Source organism: Labrus bergylta, chromosome 11 (genome assembly GCF_963930695.1).
Source record: "Labrus bergylta chromosome 11, fLabBer1.1, whole genome shotgun sequence".
NCBI classification, from domain to species: domain Eukaryota; kingdom Metazoa; phylum Chordata; class Actinopteri; order Labriformes; family Labridae; genus Labrus; species Labrus bergylta.
The window spans coordinates 8,561,210-8,581,971 of NC_089205.1; the positions used below are offsets into that span (position 1 = coordinate 8,561,210).

A 20,762-nucleotide genomic window follows, 5' to 3' on the forward strand; every position below is an offset into this window, starting at 1 on the left:
ACTTCCTCATTGATCAACAGGACAGGCTGCAAGAGGAGGAGGGGGAGGAGAGAGAGAGAAAAAGTATGCCCTGTCGCTCTGCAAGTGCGGCCTGATAACCCTGATACTGGCTCTCTGGTCGTGTGTAGAATTGTGTAAGTGTGTGTGTGTGTGTGTGTGTGTGTGTGTGTGTGTGTGTGTGTGTGTGTGTGTGTGTGTGTGCGTGTGTGTGTGTGTGTGTGTGTGTGTGTGTGTGTGTGTGTGTGTGTGTGTGTGCGTGTGTGTGTGCGTGTGTGTGTGCGTGTGTGTGTGTGTGTGTGTGTGTGTGTGTGTGTGTGTGTGTGCGTGTGTGCGTGTGATTATGTGTGTGCTTGTTTACAAAAGCAAATAAATGAGGGGATGTTACAAACAATATGAAATGGCAGCACTGCAGTGAAAAAAAAGTGCTGAAGGTTTAGTCACATTCTTTCCATCTTCAAAGCTCTCAGTCCTGAGCTGTGTGTGTGTGTGTGTGTGTGATAGCATCTTTGAGCCTTACATGAATAAGAAAGCTTGTGTGTTATCAAACAAAACATGCACACACACACACGGCCTACTTGGCTGGAAGCAAGCAGGCCTGAGAGGGCTGTAGGCATGTGATTGTGTGTTGATGTGTGTGTGTGTGTGTGTGTGTGTGTGTGTGTGTGTGTGTGTGTGTGTGTGTGCGCGTGTGTGTGTTTGTGTGTGTGTGTGTGTGTGTTTCAGCTGAAAGTTAAAATAAATGTTTGATATGAGGATGTCATCAGTTCACAACAACAGAAATTCATCGTATCGGATACAAATGAGTTTTTTAAGTCTATTTGTTTCCAAGGCGTGTTTGAAGGGTGTGTGTGTGTGTGTGTGTGTGTGTGTGTGTGTGTGTGTGTGTGTGTGTGTGTGTGTGTGTGTGTGTGTGTGTGTGTGTGTGTGTTTGTTACAGTATTTAGGTGTGTGTGTTTGTGTGTGTGTTTCCCCCCCTGCTGCTTGGTCCAGCCCCTAGTTGATTGATGATCTCCACTCCCACAGGGTCAAAGGGGTCGTGACCTCCCACTTTTGACCCCCTACCGAGAAGGTCACACACTCACTCACTCACACACACACGCACGCACGCACGCACACACACACACACACACACACACACACACACACACACACACACACACACACACACACACACACCAAGCAGCCCGTATAGAAACAGATGGCCTTGGGACAACTGGTGCTTCGTCACCTTTCTTGCACAAACTGTCCACGTCTTAATGATTTCTCTCACTTTTACAAAACGCAGCAGCGCAGGGCGATCACATAAGCTGATACACAAAACACTAAATTATTAAAATAATATATGACTGAAGTGTTTAAAAGCTCAAAATAAAAAACATATCCTGACTTTATTAAGTCAAACCAGTTAGTGTCTGTATGAAAAACAACAGAGATCTGACATCTGTCTTTTTTTATTGTTATTATGAAGAACAAGAAATATGTTGCACATGCAGCAAAACGCCCCCTAGTGGTACTACACGGTTATGGCAACTGTAAATATTGAAAAGCACAACTACAGTATCATGCAATTTATATTTATGTGATATAAAGTAAAAAGAAAGTTTTGCTATGATAAGTGGCGTTAGACTTTAATTAATTTCCTGGGCTTTTATTTCCTTCAGTCCATGATGCCCTTTATTTGGGACAGGCGTCGATATGAGACAGGCCTTTAATTATTTTCAAACAAAACTTGTGCAAAGATGGAAAAGAGAATAATTATTTTTATTTTTTTAAAATATGACCATTTCTAAAAGTTAGAAATGACTCTTTTGATGTCAGTATGCCGACCTGCTGCACGTGTTGACGTTCATCTTTGTTTTATGGCTCTTGCTGCTTTTACTCCAAACTTTGAATCTGCTAATCAACACTAAATGCATCATGGCCTCTAATTGAGACCTGCCTTTAGTTAGCAAATCATGCACAAACCAAACGGAAAAAAAAAATATTATATATAATTTTTTTTTTTTTAAATTAAAGCCGCTTCCACACATTCACTCCTGACAATTTCTAGAAAATGTCAAGACAGCTTGCCTTTATTCACAGATGCCCCTTACAGTGTGAAGTTCTCCATGTCATTTCAGGAGGTGGCGGGGGGGTCTCAGGAGGCAGAACATGGTGTAAAAAAGACGGCGCAGTTATCGTGTTTACATGATATCCAAGATGGCAAGAGCAAGGAATGACGCTATGACAGTTTTTTCCATAAAAATGGATGCTAAGGGGGCGATAGCCTGGTGTCTACAAAGGCTGTAGTACTTGTTGCAGCGGGCCATTGGTTCAAATCCGACCTCTGCCCTTTGCTGCATGTTGTCCCCCTCTCCCCTGCAGACATTTCTTGTTTCTCTTTTGAGCTGTCCGATCCAGTGGAGGCAAAAATGGTCCAAATATGCAACTTAAAAATAATAAAAATGTAGGTTACGAGTTATTGGAAGTATCACAGCATCACCTCAACTACTCACTCACTTCCTGAATATTTCCTGCTATGATGACAGACCAGATCACTCCTTCACACGGATGTTTTACTTGTAAAAGTCTGAAGAAAGTCAGGGTGAAAAATCCATCTATGTGCTTTCACACCTGCAGCTCACTCTGAACATTTTAGTACTTTTCAGGAGTTTGGTGTATGTGTGAAAACTTAGATTACAATAGACTGATGCACAGAGCAAAAGGAGCTTTAGAAAACATATTTAAAAGTCGTACAAAAAGTCCTGTGAAATCAGAGCGTGCCACACAAACACCGAGCCCAGAGCTGTGGGACAGTTATGGATGGATGGATGGAAGGAGGTTGGAGAACAGGAAGTTACTCGGACAGGAAATGGAGGAAGTTGAGGACGATGATGAAGCAGAGCAGTCAGGAACACCGGCTTATTAAACCCGTTGCTTATCAGTCTGAAGGAGGAAGACTGATAAGAAATGATTAGGTTATAAAATGATCAGAGTCTTTTCTTATTCTCGACCTTCTCCTGAGCGGCAGCCATCCTCAGCCAGCTGTACACATGCGTCTTTATCTCCTGACAGGAGGAAAAATGGAGGACAAAACAAACACTCAGTGAAGCAGCCATGCAGTATCAGGTATGTTTGCAGCATTACAAGAATATATATCAATAAAGTAAATCTTAGTTTCAAGACAAGACTTCAAATTGTTATTTAGGGTTTCCATATTTTGGCATCGCTTCTTATGCTTCAGTAAAAATCTGCATATTTCTTCCATCTTTTTTGAGTTGTCTGCAGCCTAAAGTCCACACGAAGGCGGGTATGTTTTTAATCAGAAGTTAAAAACAAATTCCTGTCCACACGCTCAAAAACCTCTTTGCCAGCATGAAAACACAAAACACACTGTTAGGGGTGTCATGAGCATGCCAAGTGTAAAACGATCTCCTAAAATGCAAAGATGTTCTCGCAATTTCTCTATAATGACCGTTTCATTTTACAAAGTTGTCCATTCAGGCGTCTCTGCTCGTCAACATCGCACTAATCTCATGTAGACAAAATGTAGGCAGACATTGCCTGAAGTTGTGGCAGAAAGCTCCAGAACACGTCCAGTAAGTCGACTGTTTTTAGTGACATATTACTGACATCTTTGTGATTTACTCATGTGGTGTACAGATCATAAAATTACGTATAGTTTAAGACTACATGGGTCTACCTCTCTGGCCTTCCTGAGCGACCAGCGGTCTGTGACTCTGCTGCTCGACATATCAGCGCAGTGAGCCGTGTCCTCAATGAAAACGGTCTGAGCTTCTTCCCCTCCCTCCGTCCTGTCTCGGACCACTGACAGCTCCCTCCATGGGTCGACTCCACCTGTGGGTATTAATGTACAAGTTAGTCTCTTAAAAACAAAGGAATGATCACTGCTCCTCTCCTCCTCGGGACGCACCATTCACATACAGGACCCTGTGTGTTGGGGGGTTTTCCCCTCCAAAGTAAGTATTTGTGAAGGCAATGTGTCCAGGCAGGGAATGCTGGGAAATGGAAAACACCATGGGGCAGACTTCAGTCAGGGTTTTCAGGGTCACCATCCCAGAAAACGGGCAAGTGGCGTCCTCACAAGTCTGATCTACACACACACACAGAAAATGTAAAAAGGTTGTCATCACACAGGGATAATAGCATTGCGTATTTGTGGCAGTGTATGTGTATGCATACAGAAGCCAAACTCAGAGCAGGTCTGGTAGATCCACGCTCTCTCTGCTCTCCTGCTCGAAAGAAGAGACGTGTTCATCAGGTCCTTCACTGACGTCTCGTGGGAGATGTCCAGACACAGCTCCCCACCGGTAGAGCGGTAGATCTGCAGAGGTCACACAGAAACACAACAACATATGGAACTTCTCCCCCTTGGGTCCCTGACTGCATAATAAGCAAGAGTAACCCTGAGCGGTCCAACCTCATGGACGTGGCTCTACGGTGACATCTTGTGGCTATCATGTGGACCTACAAGGAGGAACCACAAGCACAGGTCAGGGTCGGATTTGATCAAATCTTGAATCTAATTAGATGAGGAAAAAAAGGGGGTAAGGATTCATATTGGACAAGATCCTGTTCTTGCTTTTTATCCAGAAAAAACTAACAGGGAGCACTCCTGAACTGGTGGGGGTTCGGTGCCTTGCTCAAGGTCACCTCAACAGTACTCAGGAAGTGACCTGGCACCTCTCCAGCAACTAGACCACCTTCCATACTTGAACCAGTGACCCCAACCCAAGTCCCTACAGACTGAGCTACAGCCGCCCCACAAGAATTGGGTTACCTTTGATAAGAAAAATATGATCATCCTGATCCTGATTTTAACAGCACTTATGATTGTTTAAACATTTTTATGATATTTTTCACTCGACTTGCTGAATAGCATCAGACATAGAGGTTAAGGTTGTGGCCAAAAAGTAAAGGGTTTCATCCCGTTAGAATATTTCAGCACAAAGCTGTTAATATGAAACATTCAATTTGTTATTAAAAGCAATTTGTAGGATCATTAGTTTACGCAGGTTTTGGTGCATCATGGAGAAAAGTATGACGTCTCATTAAGAGCGCTGTAATCCGGATGTGGTTATCTTTGGCAGAATATATCTGTGCCATCAGTTTGGGCTTGAAAACTTATGTAGAAATCAAAATCAGGTTGATTAAACATTCGGAGGACTGCAGGAGGACACCGTCAGTGCCAGTGAGTGTTTTTTTATTTCATACCTGTGCTAGTTCAACGAGGCGGTTATAAGGCTCCATCGTCTCCTCGTTTCCCTTCCCTTGATTGGTCATTACACCACAGAGTTCGTTAATAGTCATGAGCACTCCTTCCTCGTTGTACTGCACTGTTCCCATGACGATGTCGGCCAGGCTTTGCATCAGCTCAACCTGAAGAAGAAATGAAGGGTTAAAAAAGAGAAGTTAATTTTAACTTTTCAAACATTTAAGAACCAATTTAAAAAAAAATGTGAATGAAAAAACAACGGAACGAGTGACTCTCTGGAGTCAATGCTCATGCAGGTTGCCATGTGGTGGACACTGAAGCTTCAGTGTTTATCCAGCTCTGCATCGGTCTGTAAACCTTTCTGTGTTCTAACCTCTCTCTATTTTTCAAAAGCATCTCCAACATTGATCCTAGTTTGAGCACGTTTCTGCTCGTGGAGCTTATTAGAAACATGCAGAGGCTTTTTAGGTCGGGTACAATCACTTCTATCTGAACCACTTCTCTTGCCCGCTTCCATCACTACAACACCTGTTGGTTTGACCTGATAACTGTTCTCATATCTGACAAACTGAGGGGCGTCCAAAATGGCCGTGTGCCTTAAAACCACCTACCTTCTCTGGTCCAAACAAATCCAGAGCATTCAGGACCAGAATCTGAAGTTAGAAGGAGGACATACTGGCTGCTGCATTGTTGTCAGAGAAGCCAGCACTTCAACATAAAAGTAAAGAATGGGCTAAAGATGAAGAGCTAAAAGTAAGCCTAAATGGAAGAACAAGTTAGCTCACAAATGTATAACTGGTTGGACTAGCTAAAGCAACATTGAATTTAAAACACAAAGACAGTTATGTGTCCCTCTGTAGGTTCACCAAAACTGCCACTTATATAGTTTTCTTAAAGCAGCTCATAAAGCTGAAGCGTCACCTGATCATTCAGATCCTTTGGGACCTGACAGCAGCCAAAGTCAGCTGACACTTTGCTGACATTACCGGCCATCAGTGCAGCTTCCACTGCAGCGAACGCTCTCTGCACGGCGGCCAGACACTACAGGAGGAGAAGATGAGGGAGACTTTAACACCAGACAGACTGCCATTATATATCAGTCATATGATGCACGAACAGGTGGCTGACTTCGTACCTTCTCTGAACCACCAACCGTTTCTATCGTGAGACTCAAGCCTGCAGCCTGTAACAGAAGGCACAGATGTTGGAGATAGAATTAGATTTCTCTGGGGAAGGCATTCACGCCCATAACTTGGGTACTTTGAAGATCCTTGCTATGACTCTGGTGTTATGCAAATTCTGTGATCATGGAATGTTCCAGCGTACGTTACTGTAGGCAGAGAAGTCCAACCTGGCCGTGACAGGAGCAGACGAGGCCACAGCTCCAAACACCAGATGGGGAAACTACAAAGGAAGAGAGACAGGGACATTTTAAGAAAGACGGTTGCATTCATAAAAAATATATACATTACAAAGATTCTTTTTTAAAATGAGGAAGGACCTATGACTCCTAAGCACTCTCATACTCATGCTTAAATTTTCTCCAACTTAAGGATCATTCACGTCATGGTCTTTGAAAGAATAAAAATCTAATTTTACCCAGTGGAAGCATATAATGTAAAGAAATTCGGTCCCAGCACTGAACCTTGTGGAACTCCATCGCTAACTTTGGTGTGCATAGAGGACTTATCATTGTTTAAAACAAAGAAGTGTTCAGCCTTATGCAGCTTTGAATACTTCCAGAGCTTCGTATCGTTCACCTTTCCTCTGAACCAGGACGACAGAGCTCCAGAGTACGAGCCTCCAAAGCTGATCCACGTGTTTGTGAGGCTCAGATTGAAACTGTGGCTGATAAACTGACGGAAAACGGCCAAGTCAGCGAGCCTGGATACAAATACAAAAGACACACACATTACAGTCTGTCATCATTTCAAACACAGGTCGTAAGTTCAGCCTTTTCACAGATGTAAGGACATAAATAAACGTGTAAGCAGCCAGTCGAAAAGACAGAGGCATACACGAGAAACATGCAAAAACACTTCCATAGAAACACAATGTCACAGTGAGAAATCCAACAAAAGGTGGAGAATCCCCATGCAGAAGAACAACAATGATCTATTTCTCAAAAGACATAAAGGAAAAACAAACGCTTAACTAGTATCACAATACAATATCAGAATGTGTAGAATGTGCATGTACGAAATCTAAAAAGACACCACTGACAGGTCAGACGTAATGAACCGACACAGAAGGGAAGGAACATTGTGCATTCATGTGGTTTCAGAAACATCTGAAAAACGAGTCTCCGAGTTGGAAAATGCTCATGAACACCTGCTCAAGTCGGATCAGGTGAATGCAGGTGAAGCATCTGAGGAGCACCTGAATGCAGCATAAATACAGGGGGGGCCATCAAACACAGGTGAGACCAACAACAAGACACAGGTGAGAACAAGGAGGGCAACTGGAGGGAAACACTAGACATGATACACAGGGGCAAAAAAATACTAAATAAAACAGGAAACCCTGAAAACTAAACTTGGGAATGTTACAATAACAAAAAAACACAAGAAATACAAGAACAAGAGAAGGGTGAAGGGACAAAATAAAACAGAAAATCAAAACTATACATGAACAAAGAAATGATAAGAAGCTGAACAAGAAGTCATGACACACAGAGAGTCAGAAGGTTGCTCTCGCTTTAATACACGTACAGACACACACAGGCCGACACTCACGCCTGCTGGCTGCTCAGGTGAGCCAGATTCTCGGTTTTCAGGCCATCAGGGATGATGCTGTCACCATAGAAACGATGCTCCAGAGCCAATAACAGAGCTCCGTGATCTTCAGCCATGTCGACGTGATGACCTGAGAAGAACACGGTCAAAGCAGCAGAAATGATTCGTAGTGAATCAGGGTCGAAAAAGATCTCTGAACAACACAAAACACAACAGTGGGAAGATAAAAGAAAGTGAGTGTTTGAGGGGATGACTCAAAACATGCCTGTGAAGTTTCTTGTTCTAAATCCACTCTGATCCTGTATTTGATCATGCCTATAAACCCCTCTATTTCAGCCCTGCTCAGAACAGGCTGATTCTGTGTCTGTACCTGATTCTGTGTCTGTAATGTAAATGAGCTGTGTCTGACCACGCCCCCTCTCTGGAAGGTCTTGGGTGTACTCAGGCTTTCTCGCTCCTTGTCCTATTGTTTACAGTGAGAAGGCAGACTCAGAGAGCAGAACAAACACCTAGCTGTGGGAGTGTCACCCACCTGGGGGAGGGGTTACCTCCCTTTGTGATGTCATGAAGGGAAAATCTCCAAACGGCCTGTTTGAGCACACATTTTCTGAAAAGTGGAGCAGGTAAAAGACGGAGAGGATGGACTTTTCTTATCATTGGGGGGGTTGTAGACAGACTAGAGACACATGTTAGTGTTAGAGAAATATGTGTGTATAATGTGGGACCTTTAAAGAAATTCAAAGCTCAGCTAGAATACATAGTCCGAAATATTGAGTTATGAGGCTTATGGTGTAAAAAAACGAGAACAGTACAGGACAGTATAGGACTGAAGTATTTGTATCTGCATCTGACTGTGAGTATCTGGCAGCAAAATATGTTGTTGCTTCATGCATTTTCTGTATTTCCTGCTGTTCTAAAAGCCCCACAGGTGAGGACATGTGTTGCCGTACCTGCAAGAACATCAAACTCAAAGATGGGGCCTTCTCCTCCAATGAAGAGGAACACTGGACCATCAGGGCGCCGCCAATATGCCTCGTTCACCAAGAACCTCTAGAGAGCAAAAAGGATTGTTTTCTTTATTGTCACCAGAAGCAGCAGAATGACAATGGACTCATTTGGCAGCCTTAAATGGCATAATATCTTTATATTATGATGTGGTCTGCTATATCATCCCCATTAATGTTTAAACTCAAGTGTGAAGTTTAATGCTCCAAATGTGAAGCCCCTTTTCACGCTGTCATCTCACCCAGACTAGTCGATATCTGACTCTGGAGGTGTAACTGTTTAAAGCAGTATTCAGTCTTTCTCTACCTGTGAGAAAGTGCGAAGGTCTTGTGGGTTGAAGTGGTCCAGCTGCTGCAGGATCCTGCCCTCCTTCACATGTTGGAGAGGCCGATGATACCCGGCTGTTTGTGCCAGGAGACGCTGCTTCACTCTCTGCAGCTGCAGGTGACGTGCACTCTCCTTAATCTTCCACAGTATCCTTCCTGACATTAAAAAAAGGGAAAGAGAGAAAATGCAAAGTGATTTCTGAGCTTTCAGGCGTTTTATCTTTCCTCACTCAGTCCTGTGTTACGGGGTTTATAACACAAAGGTTGAGCCTGAAAATATCAACCTTTTTTTTAACAAGATATTTTTTTTCTGATGAGACAGCTGATTTTATTTACTTCTGTAATTATTGCAGTTTTTTAATGACACCCAATGAAGATAAAATGACTGTCAGGGACAACAGGCTAACACATTTTCCTTCTGCTACTTAAGTCAACCCTTTTAACAAAAAACTTCAGCCGTCAAACAATTCAAGTTCCTAATCTCGGAGTGGCTCCTGTCTGACGAGGATTCAAACCCGGAACGTCCTCACTGAGGCAACAGCACAAACCACTGCACCACCATGCAGCGTAAGAAATCCACAATTTCTACAAAAAATGCATACACCATGTACACAAACTAGACATATGTGCAAAGAGCAATTTTCAGTGGAAAACGTGAAGCTCCTTTTGAGCCTTTATTTTTTCAATTCATCAACTCACCAGCGTCGACAAAGTTCAGGAGGAGCAGCAGGATGAGACAGTGTGCTGGTGGAAAAACCATCATTAGTATCGATTGAACTCCACGGTGAATCTGTAGGACTGAGGAGGAGCTCTACGTCTCAGCTCCCTTTAAACGCCCTGAAAGAGGCCGGTGGTCCCTGTAAGATGAGAACATGTGAGATCTTTGATATGACCTGAGCGTCATTATGATCAGCATCGAGCACAGAGAGACAACAGACAAAAGACTATGTGTGGGTGACAGAGAGAGAGAGAGGGAGAGAGAGGGTGTGTGTGTGGTATATATAAACTGCTCAGCAAAAGATAGCATCAGCTTGGTGATATTGAGATCATCTGTCTTGTAATCGCTTGTTCTGAGAGGTCCAGTTACAGGAGCATTCCTCTGATGAACAAATGCTGCATCAGTGTGTGGAGGCACTGACCTGTAACCACACACACACACACACACACACACACACACACACACACACACACACACACACACACACACACACACACACACACACACACACACACACACACACACACACACACACACACACACACACACACATTCAGGACCTGACTCTAAATTTAGGAGGAGGACATACTGGCTGATGCATAAAACAACTTTGTCATCACATCTGCAGCTTAACTATTTGTGCATTCAGACAGGCAAGCTATGCACCCAGAGTGAAACTATATATCTGTTATGACGCCTTGTAAAGCCAAAACTTGCAAACTTGCAAAACTTACATGCATTACTTGTTTTTGATTCAAATGTGATCGGCCTTGAAACTCTAAGCCAATCATCTACCGCCTGTTGCTTCATTTTAACTTTTGAACACACAGATATGAGAGAGATACAGATGTTCTGATGCAAGAAGGTTTGGCCAGTTCACATCTTTGAAAAGCACTTTAAGTTTGTCAGGAAAGGGCGATAAATACTAGTCGAAAGTAACCTTTAAACATAGTGCAGTTTCCTCTAATCCACATTCTGAGCACTGCAGGGGCGTCGAGTTATCTCACTTTTCTCAGAATACTTGGTACATCTTGTCAACAAGATTATAATCGTTCTATCATGTTCTTTCCTGTTGATAATAATCTCATCAAGCTGTGCTTTGGTAACGTATTGCTGTCATTACTGTTGGTGAGAAATTCAAAGTTTGAACACAAAAATGGTAACAATAATAAAAACACATTAGTACAAAGACGGAAAGGAAATGGAATAAGTGTTATAATAACTAGAATCAATTAATAAAAAAATATAAAAAAAATAAAATAGATATAATAGTTGGTGAGAAATTCAAAGTTTGAACACAAACAACTGGTCACACTAATAAAAACACATTTGTACAAAGACCGAAAGGGACATGGATATGTGTTTGTGTACTTTCTCATCAATCTTTAAAACTCATGAACTGACACAGAAGGGAAGAAACGCAGAGGGTGTGTTCAAATTGTCATTTTTGCTTAAGAAGGTTCCTCACTGAGAGAAATGACCCGCAACGTTTTTGCGGGGTTAAGGTAAAGTGGATAGTGAAAGGACACAGGAGGGACAATCCGAACGCACCCAGAGACTAAATAGATCAGGTAATCAACCACAGGTGGGACTAACAAGACACAGGTGAAGACAATGAGGGCAATCAGAACTGGAGGGAAACCAAAGACTGTAAACATTAAAGGGATACTTCACCCGTTGAAACATGAATCTGTATTGACATTGGGTCATATATGTAGTCGAAATGTAAAATACATTTTGAAGTTGGCGCCTTCTTGGCCGAGAAAGGCAGAAAGTGTCTTTTTGGCTCATGTGGATGAAAGACATCAACTCCCAGAATGCACAGCACCGCAGGCCACTCCCACCGATCTAGGGTCCTCTATTTACAGACATGAACTACAACACATAAGGCCGTTTCCTCAACTGATTCTGAGATTTCTTCCAGAAGGAATTGGCATCCTGGAAATTCCTGGCAGAAAACAGACTGATGTCTGTGTCCATAGGCAAACAGCGAGAGCACCGACACCACCAGTCTGCCCCAGTTCGAGCCGGCAGCGGCCGAGACACAAGATCGGCCTGTCGGCAGCAGCCGCCTCACCGCTATATTGCGGCTTGTAGAGATAGCCACGAACATCCGATTCAAGCACAAGACCTTCAAAATCCCCTTCATCCATATCAGTTTGAAGTTGAAACATCCTTTTTTCGCTATAGAGCTTTCTCCATAGAGCCCGTTAGCATAGCTTCCAAGCAATATGGCAGACATTAAGTTTCTATTCTGGGAGTGAGCTCCCACCCACTGATCTGTGATTGGTCTGTAGCTTTTTTTGACGATTTTCTGACGATTTTTGCGTCATCGGAAGTTCCTTTTCAGGTTTAGAAATACAAAGATTTCCCGTCTCAAGGGAAAATGAGGGCAGGATGCACGACCATTCAAAAGTACTTCCAGGTTTCTAATGACACAAAGCTTAATGCACATGGGTGAAGTATCCCTTTAATGTATGAAGCCTGAGTGACATCCCCCGTCTGTTCCTGCAGAAGACTCCAGAGGCTTATATGCTGGCTTATATTTCCAACCGCCATGCTGGAAATGCTGTCTCACCCTGACTTTCAGTCAACCTAACGACAGGCTGAGAGCTGGAGCTGAGGCGGGTTTTAAGCCTCCTGACAAACTGTTACACCGCACCCGTCTGTCAATCAGGTCAGCTACACGCCTAACTATGGATAACACGTATCATTTTCTAAATCAAAACGGAGCCTTTTAAAAAAAAATCATCCCCCCATATAGTTTGTGCCAGTGATGACAATAATTAATCAGACCTATTTGGTTCTTTGAACCAAGCTGTAAACATGATCATTTCTGCTGTAAAAACAGCATTTTTGAATGGGTGTATATGTGACTTCCAGCCAGCCTCTAGTGGACACTCAAGGAACATGTAAAAGCTCACATTTTTTAATGGACTTAATAATAATCATTTCTGTCACACATGGTATATAATGAGTCTCTGTGGTTTTGAATGAACTAGGTTGCAACAACTTCCAAGAGCACTCAACTCTTCACAACATCCCACCTTAACAATAACTCAGAACCACTGTGACGTCAAGTGGAACTTTTTGCATTTTAAATTACCTCAAGCCCTCGGTGCTGGCGGCGGATATGTCAGAAAAAACATTTGTCTCCCGCCTCACACCACACAGATAAAGTTCAGGAAGAGGAAACCATGTGAAGTGTGTTATATTGCAAGATTAAATTCATCACACAGACACTTTGCCGTTCTCATCGGGTGAAGACATGAACATTACTGAAGAGGGGCCAGAGCCACAGCCGCTTTACTCCGTGGTCTTTGGCTGTATTCTAGCGCTGGGTCTGCCTCTTAATGCCGTGTCACTGTGGACTCTGCTCAGACACCACAGCCTCAAATCCCCCAGTGCCGTCTTCATGGTGAACCTGGCAGTCTCAGACCTGCTGCTGGTGGTCTCTTTACCAATGAGGGTCTACTACTACGCCACAGGCACCTGGCCTCTGGGCAATTTGGTTTGCAACTTGATTACAATGCTCTTTCACAACAACATCCGCTCCAGCGCCTTCTTCATCACCTTCATCAGCGTGGACCGGCTGCTGGCTGTGGTTTATCCTCTGAGGTCACGCCACCTTCGAACCTCGTCTAACGCCTGGAAAGCTGCGGCGCTCGTTTGGCTGCTTGTGTTGGTGATCAACATCCCAGAGAGTATGCATTTTTCAAAGTTTTTAAAGGAGTTAAATGGATCTTCCTGTTTTCCTAAGACTCCTCATAGATCACCGTTGCATTACATTCAGCCCGTGCTCATGTTCAGCATGCTGGCCGTCAACATGGTGTGCACGGCTCTGGTGTCTTGGACTCTTAGTAGACGCCTGAATGACTCTGCCAGGGTCAACAACAAGGTGAATGTCATGCTGATTTTCTTCTTGAACCTGGTTATGTTCATCATATGCTTCTTACCTCTGTCTGTTGGTATACTTTCAACAAATATTCATGTAAGACCTTTAATATGTCTCGCCAGTGTGAACTGCTGCCTGGATCCTTTGTTGTATTACTTTTGTCTTGATGCTTTCTGGAAGAAGAAAGAGGATGTGGATCTTCCAGGAGAACAGCAGTTAAAGGACATACGATCTCCATGTGTCGGTTTGGAATGAACATTTGGCTTAAATGTTTAAAGTGTGACAAAAAAAATCTGTGAAACTTACGATTGTGTAAAATATGCTTGTTAATAGCTGCCATATTTTGTGTCCCTGTGCACTGTATTTCCACGATTGTTGCACGTTGTTGTTTAGCTACGGCAAAAGTTGTTCAAAAGAATCTCATGCCAATGTATTAAACATGTATTTGAACTTCATCCTAACAGCTTCATGACCACAAATGATTTACGTAGACGCCTCCTGCATCAGGGGCGTGTTCAGACTTTTTTGAGTGGGGTGGCCCAACTTATGCAGGGGTGGCCTGAAATGTGATGTGTGCACAAACACATTATGAATATCAATGAATTACCCTTTTCAACCTCATCAATAATATCTACTTTATAACACAAGATATTGGCAACATTATGACACAAAGAGAAGATGCCTGTTCAAAGTCACAAAATAAAGTACTTAAACATGTATATGCAAACTCCTGCACAGTCCAATTTGCAATGTTTTTGTCCAGACACATTGCCAGTTAGTTTGCTGCAAGTAAGACAGTGTGCATTACTTTCCTGTGCCCCGTCTTATGAAATAGATGTTAGAAGTTTTTAATTACATTTTAAAGTACAAACAAAAGAAAATATGCTACATTGATATGTGAAAAAACTTTAATCATCATTCTGCAAAAAACATTATTATTGACAGGGCAAATACCCAGGGTGGCACCTGGGGTTGCGTAAATGTGAATATTAAAGGACAAAGCCTGAGTGACTCACCTGTCTGTTCCTGCAGGGGGCACTGGAGTCCCGTCGATGGCATTCTCCATGCTGGAAATGCTGACTCAGCCTAACTTTTAGTCAACCTAACAACAGGCTGAGAGCTGGAGCTGAGGCGGGTTTTAAGAGTTTTGACAAACTGTTTCATCGCGCCCACCCGTCAATCATGTCAGCTACGCGCCTCATTGTGAATAACACGTACTGTTCATAAAATCAAAACGGAGCTGTTTGAAAAGAATTCACCCACGTACAGTGTGTGCTGATTGAGACATGAACTAATCAGACCTATTTGGTTTTTTGAACAAAGCTGTAAACATGTTTATTTCTGCTGTAAAAATGTTTTTTTTTTTTTTTTTAAATGGGTGTGTATGTGACTTCCGGGGCTCTTGGAGCCAGCCTCTAGTGGACACTCGAGGAACTGCAGGATTTTATACTTCCACATTGGCTTTATTTTTCAACACCGGAGGTTGCTGCTTGAGGCAAACACGCAGGCAGGAAGAAACTACAACATAAAACAGGAAACACTGAAAACTAAACTCAGGATTATCAACAGAAAAATAAACAGGAAACAGAGAAACACAATTGACAAAATAAAACAGAAAATCACAACCAAGCAACAAGAAGGATACACAAACTAAATCATGAGACCCTCCTGCTAAGGAAAATAAAGATTGGACTGGATTACTGATAAATGACAGTCAATATGTAGAAGCTCAAACAAACTTCTAGTTCCTCTTAAACATTCTTCTGTTCGTGTTTTTTAACAATAATAATCATTTCTGTCACACATGGTATATAATGAGTCTCTGTGGTTTTGAATGAACTAGGTTGCAACAACTTCCAAGAGCACTCAACTCTTCACAACATCCCACCTTAACAATAACTCAGAACCACTGTGATGTCAAGTGGAACTTTTTGCATTTTAAATTACCTCAAGCTGACATTTCATGAACTCACACCACACAGATAAAGTTCAGGAAGAGGAAACCATGTGAAGTGTGTTATATTGCAACATTAATTTCATCACACAGACACTTTGACGTTCTCATCGGGTGAAGACATGAACATTACTGAAGAGGGGCCAGAGCCACAGCCGCTTTACTCCGTGGTCTTTGGCTGTATTCTAGCGCTGGGTCTGCCTCTTAATGCCGTGTCACTGTGGACTCTGCTCAGACACCACAGCCTCAAATCCCCCAGTGCCGTCTTCATGGTGAACCTGGCAGTCTCAGACCTGCTGCTGGTGGTCTCTTTACCAATGAGGGTCTACTACTACGCCACAGGCACCTGGCCTCTGGGCAATTTGGTTTGCAACTTGATTACAATGCTCTTTCACAACAACATCCGCTCCAGCGCCTTCTTCATCACCTTCATCAGCGTGGACCGGCTGCTGGCTGTGGTTTATCCTCTGAGGTCACGCCACCTTCGAACCTCGTCTAACGCCTGGAAAGCTGCAGCGCTCGTTTGGCTGCTTGTGTTGGTGATCAACATCCCAGAGAGTATGCGCTTTTCAAGGTTTTTAGATAAATTACCTGAATCTTCCTGTTTTGAATTTATGCGTCCTCCTAGATCATCGTTGCATTACATTCAGCCCGTGGTCATGTTCAGCATGCTGGCCGTCAACATGGTGTGCACGGCTCTGGTGTCTTGGACTCTGAACAGACGCCTGAATGACTCTGCCAGGGTCAACAACAAGGTGAATGTCATGCTGATTTTCTTCTTGAACCTGGTTATGTTCATCATGTGCTTCATATCGCCATCTGTTGGTATACTTTCAACAAATAATCAGGTAACACCTTTAATATGTCTCGCCAGTGTGAACTGCTGCCTGGATCCTTTGTTGTATTACTTTTGTCTTGATGCTTTCTGGAAGAAGAAAGAGGATGTGAATCTTCCAGGAGAACAGCAGTTAAAGGACATACGATCTCCATGTGTCGGTTTGGAATGATCATTTGGCTTAAATGTTTAAAGTGTGACAAAAAAAATCTGTGAATTGTGTAAAATATGCTTGTTAATAGCTGCCATATTTTGTGTCCCTGTGCACTGTATTTCCACGATTGTTGCATGTTGTTGTTTAGCTACGGCAAAAGTTGTTCAAAAGAATCTCATGCCAATGTATTAAACATGTATTTGAACTTCATCCTAACAGCTTCATGACCACAAATGATTTACGTAGACGCCTCCTGCATCAGGGGCGTGTTCAGACTTTTTTGAGTGGGGTGGCCCAACTGGGGCTCTGACTTATGCAGGGGTGGCCTGAAATGTGATGTGTGCACAAACACATTATGAATATCAATGAATTACCCTTTTCAACCTCATCAATAATATCTACTTTATAACACAAGATATTGGCAACATTATGACACAAAGAGAAGATGCCTGTTCAAAGTCACAAAATAAAGTACTTAAACATGTATATGCAAACTCCTGCACAGTCCAACTTGCAATGTTTTTGTCCCGACACATTGCCAGTTAGTTTGCTGCAAGTAAGACAGTGTGCATTACTTTCCTGTGCCCCGTCTTATGAAATAGATGTTAGAAGTTTTTAATTACATTTTAAAGTACAAACAAAAGAAAATATGCTACATTGATATGTGAAAAAACTTTAATCAGCATTCTGCAAAAAACATTATTATTGACAGGGCAAATACCCAGGGTGGCACCTGGGGTTGCGTAAATGTGAGTATTAAAGGACAAAGCCTGAGTGACTCACCCGTCTGTTCCTGCAGGGGGCACTGGAGTCCCGTCGATGGCATTCTCCATGCTGGAAATGCTGACTCAGCCTAACTTTTAGTCAACCTAACAACAGGCTGAGAGCTGGAGCTGAGGCGGGTTTTAAGAGTTTTGACAAACTGTTTCATCGCGCCCACCCGTCAATCATGTCAGCTACGCGCCTCATTGTGAATAACACGTACTGTTCATAAAATCAAAACGGAGCTGTTTGAAAAGAATTCACCCACGTACAGTGTGTGCTGATTGAGACATGAACTAGTCAGACCTATTTGGTTTTTTGAACAAAGCTGTAAACATGTTTATTTCTGCTGTAAAAATGCTTTTTTTTTTTTTTAAATGGGTGTGTATGTGACTTCCGGGGCTCTTGGAGCCAGCCTCTAGTGGACACTCGAGGAACTGCAGGATTTTATACTTCCACATTGGCTTCATTTGTCAACACCGGAGGTTGCTGCTTGAGGCAAACACACAGGCAGGAAGAAACTACAACATAAAACAGGAAACACTGAAAACTAAACTCAGGATTATCAACAGAAAAATAAACAGGAAACAGAGAAATACAATTGACAAAATAAAACAGAAAATCACAACCAAGCAACAAGAAGGATACACAAACTAAATCATGAGACCCTCCTGCTAAGGAAAATAAAGATTGGACTGGATTACTGATAAATGACAGTCAATATGTAGAAGCTCAAACAAACTTCTAGTTCCTCTTAAACATTCTTCTGTTCGTGTTTTTTAACAATAATAATCATTTCTGTCACACATGGTATATAATGAGTCTCTGTGGTTTTGAATGAACTAGGTTGCAACAACTTCCAAGAGCACTCAACTCTTCACAACATCCCACCTTAACAATAACTCAGAACCACTGTGATGTCAAGTGGAACTTTTTGCATTTTAAATTACCTCAAGCTGACATTTCCTGAACTCACACCACACAGATAAAGTTCAGGAAGAGGAAACCATGTGAAGTGTGTTATATTGCAACATTTCATCACACAGACACTTTGCCGTTCTCATCGGGTGAAGAAATGAACATTACTGAAGAGGGGCCAGAGCCACAGCCGCTTTACTCCGTGGTCTTTGGCTGTATTCTAGCGCTGGGTCTGCCTCTTAATGCCGTGTCACTGTGGACTCTGCTCAGACACCACAGCCTCAAATCCTCCAGTGCCGTCTTCATGGTGAACCTGGCAGTCTCAGACCTGCTGCTGGTGGTCTCTTTACCAATGAGGGTCTACTACTACGCCACAGCCACCTGGCCTCTGGGCAATTTGGTTTGCAACTTGATTACAATGCTCTTTCGCAACAACATCCGCTCCAGCGCCTTCTTCATCACCTTCATCAGCGTGGACCGGCTGCTGGCTGTGGTTTATCCTCTGAGGTCACGCCACCTTCGGACCTCGTCTAACGCCTGGAAAGCTGCAGCGCTCGTTTGGCTGCTTGTGTTGGTGATCAACATCCCAGAGAGTATGCATTTTTCAAAGTTTTTAAAGGAGTTAAATGGATCTTCCTGTTTTGAATTTAAATTTCCTCCTAGATCATTGTTGTATTACATTCCGCCTGTGCTCGTGTTCACCATGCTCGCCGTCAACATGGTGTGCACGGCTCTGGTGTCTTGGACTCTTAGTAGACGCCTGAATGACTCTGCCAGGGTCAACAACAAGGTGAATGTCATGCTGATTTTCTTCTTGAACCTGGTTATGTTCATCATATGCTTCTTACCTCTGTCTGTTGGTATACTTTCAACAAATAATCAGGTAACACCTTTAGTATGTCTCGCCAGTGTGAACTGCTGCCTGGATCCTTTGTTGTATTACTTTTGTCTTGATGCTTTCTGGAAGAAGAAAGAGGATGTGGATCTTCCAGGAGAACAGCAGTTAAAGGACATACGTAATGTGTCGGTTTGGAATGAACATTTGGCTTAAATGTTTAAAGTGTGACAAAAAAAATCTGTGAAACTTACAATTGTTTAAAATATGCTTGTTAATAGCTGCCATATTTTGTGTACCTGTGTACTGTAGTTCCACGATTGTTACATGTTGAATCAAAAAATTCTCATGCAAAAGTATGAAAAATGTATTTGAACTCCATCCAAACAACTTCATGACCACAAATGATTTACATAGAGGCCATCTCCTGAGCAAGATAAGGACTGATCTCACTGTCATGTCTGCACAGTAACTATCAATCTGGAGCACTGAAGACTGAAAACAACGCAGCTTGCCACATAGATGTGAATGCATTAATGAGACTGAGTTGGGAACCGGAAGATCGCCGGTTCAAGTCCCAATATGGACAACCATGTCTGGAAATTGGTCTGGTAGCTGGAACCGACCCCCAATCCCCCTACCAGCTCAGGAGCGCTTACTGTGGCCGCCCCCTCACTCTGACATCTCTCCATCAGTGCATGTCCAACAGAACTTGTTTGTGCGTGTGTGTGTGTGTGTGTGTAGCATGTTCAACAACAGTGTAAACTGAATTTCTTGTGTGATTAATAAAGTATATCTTCTTCTAAAACAAAAGACAATTTATCCTTTTACACATTTACACAACTGCAAATATGGAGTTAGATCAGTCTCAATGTTCATAAATGCACACAGAAGGATTCACAAATGTATTTCAATACACACACAAATATATTTCATTCTATATAAATGTAAAACAAAACAAAAAATAAGATTCACAAATGTATTTCTGATTCACACACAAATATTTATAGTTTTGCACATACACTGCTTGTCCAAAACAAAAGTCGCCACCTGGATTTAACTAAGCAAATAGGTAAGAGCCTCCCATTGGATAATAATTGCATGGGCGATTATCTTTCAGCTGGCAACAAGTTATTTAACCCCAACTGATGCAATGAGTAGCTTCTCATTTCTTAAACTAATATGTTGAAAGACCCATCCTGTGGTCATGGAAAAGATGTTAAGTCTGTTTGAGAAGGGTCAAATCATTGGCATGCATCAAGCAGAGAAAACATCTAAGGAGATTGTAGAAACTACTAAAATTGGGTTAAGAACTGTTCAACACATTATTAAAAACTAGAAGGAAGATTTACCCTGTTCCAGAGTGATCAGGGTAAGAAGATAGGCAGATGAAGTGATGCACCCATCATG

The 20,762-nt window shown here is 42.6% G+C and overlaps 4 protein-coding genes across 6 annotated transcripts; 3 read left to right on the forward strand and 1 right to left on the reverse strand.

Annotated features, from left to right (window-relative positions):
- Nucleotides 1-1,435: 1,435 nt before the first annotated feature.
- prss16 (serine protease 16) lies at nucleotides 1,436-10,253 on the reverse strand. Its single transcript, XM_020644392.3, has 13 exons — nucleotides 9,981-10,253; nucleotides 9,262-9,437; nucleotides 8,901-9,000; nucleotides 7,951-8,080; nucleotides 6,976-7,099; nucleotides 6,542-6,619; nucleotides 6,351-6,398; nucleotides 6,137-6,256; nucleotides 5,215-5,379; nucleotides 4,183-4,324; nucleotides 3,914-4,093; nucleotides 3,683-3,837; nucleotides 1,436-3,047 (listed from the first exon to the last, which is right to left on the reverse strand). The coding sequence occupies exons 1-13, from the start codon at nucleotides 10,042-10,044 to the stop codon at nucleotides 2,970-2,972; spliced, it is 1,560 nt and encodes a 519-aa protein (XP_020500048.1). The 5' UTR covers nucleotides 10,045-10,253; the 3' UTR covers nucleotides 1,436-2,969.
- A 2,921-nt stretch (nucleotides 10,254-13,174) lies between these two features.
- LOC109991897 (lysophosphatidic acid receptor 6-like) lies at nucleotides 13,175-14,613 on the forward strand. Its single transcript, XM_029279440.2, has 2 exons — nucleotides 13,175-13,897; nucleotides 14,017-14,613. The coding sequence occupies exons 1-2, from the start codon at nucleotides 13,268-13,270 to the stop codon at nucleotides 14,059-14,061; spliced, it is 675 nt and encodes a 224-aa protein (XP_029135273.1). The 5' UTR covers nucleotides 13,175-13,267; the 3' UTR covers nucleotides 14,062-14,613.
- A 938-nt stretch (nucleotides 14,614-15,551) lies between these two features.
- On the forward strand, nucleotides 15,552-17,047 carry LOC109991951 (lysophosphatidic acid receptor 5-like). 3 transcript variants are annotated; one of them, XM_020644397.3, is made up of 3 exons: nucleotides 15,552-16,406; nucleotides 16,477-16,603; nucleotides 16,723-16,859. In XM_020644397.3, exons 1-2 carry the CDS (start codon nucleotides 15,971-15,973, stop codon nucleotides 16,563-16,565), a joined length of 525 nt encoding a protein of 174 aa, XP_020500053.1. In that variant the 5' UTR covers nucleotides 15,552-15,970; the 3' UTR covers nucleotides 16,566-16,603; nucleotides 16,723-16,859. The 3 variants fall into 3 exon arrangements, with proteins under 3 accessions (XP_020500053.1, XP_020500051.1, XP_020500050.1); XM_020644395.3 differs by having other exon boundaries at nucleotides 15,558-16,603; nucleotides 16,723-17,047; XM_020644394.3 differs by having other exon boundaries at nucleotides 15,560-17,047.
- Nucleotides 17,048-17,488: 441 nt separating this feature from the next.
- LOC109991947 (lysophosphatidic acid receptor 6-like) lies at nucleotides 17,489-20,493 on the forward strand. The gene has a single exon (XM_020644391.3). The coding sequence runs from the start codon at nucleotides 18,675-18,677 to the stop codon at nucleotides 19,566-19,568; it is 894 nt and encodes a 297-aa protein (XP_020500047.2). The 5' UTR covers nucleotides 17,489-18,674; the 3' UTR covers nucleotides 19,569-20,493.
- The last annotated feature ends 269 nt before the right edge of the window (nucleotides 20,494-20,762 follow it).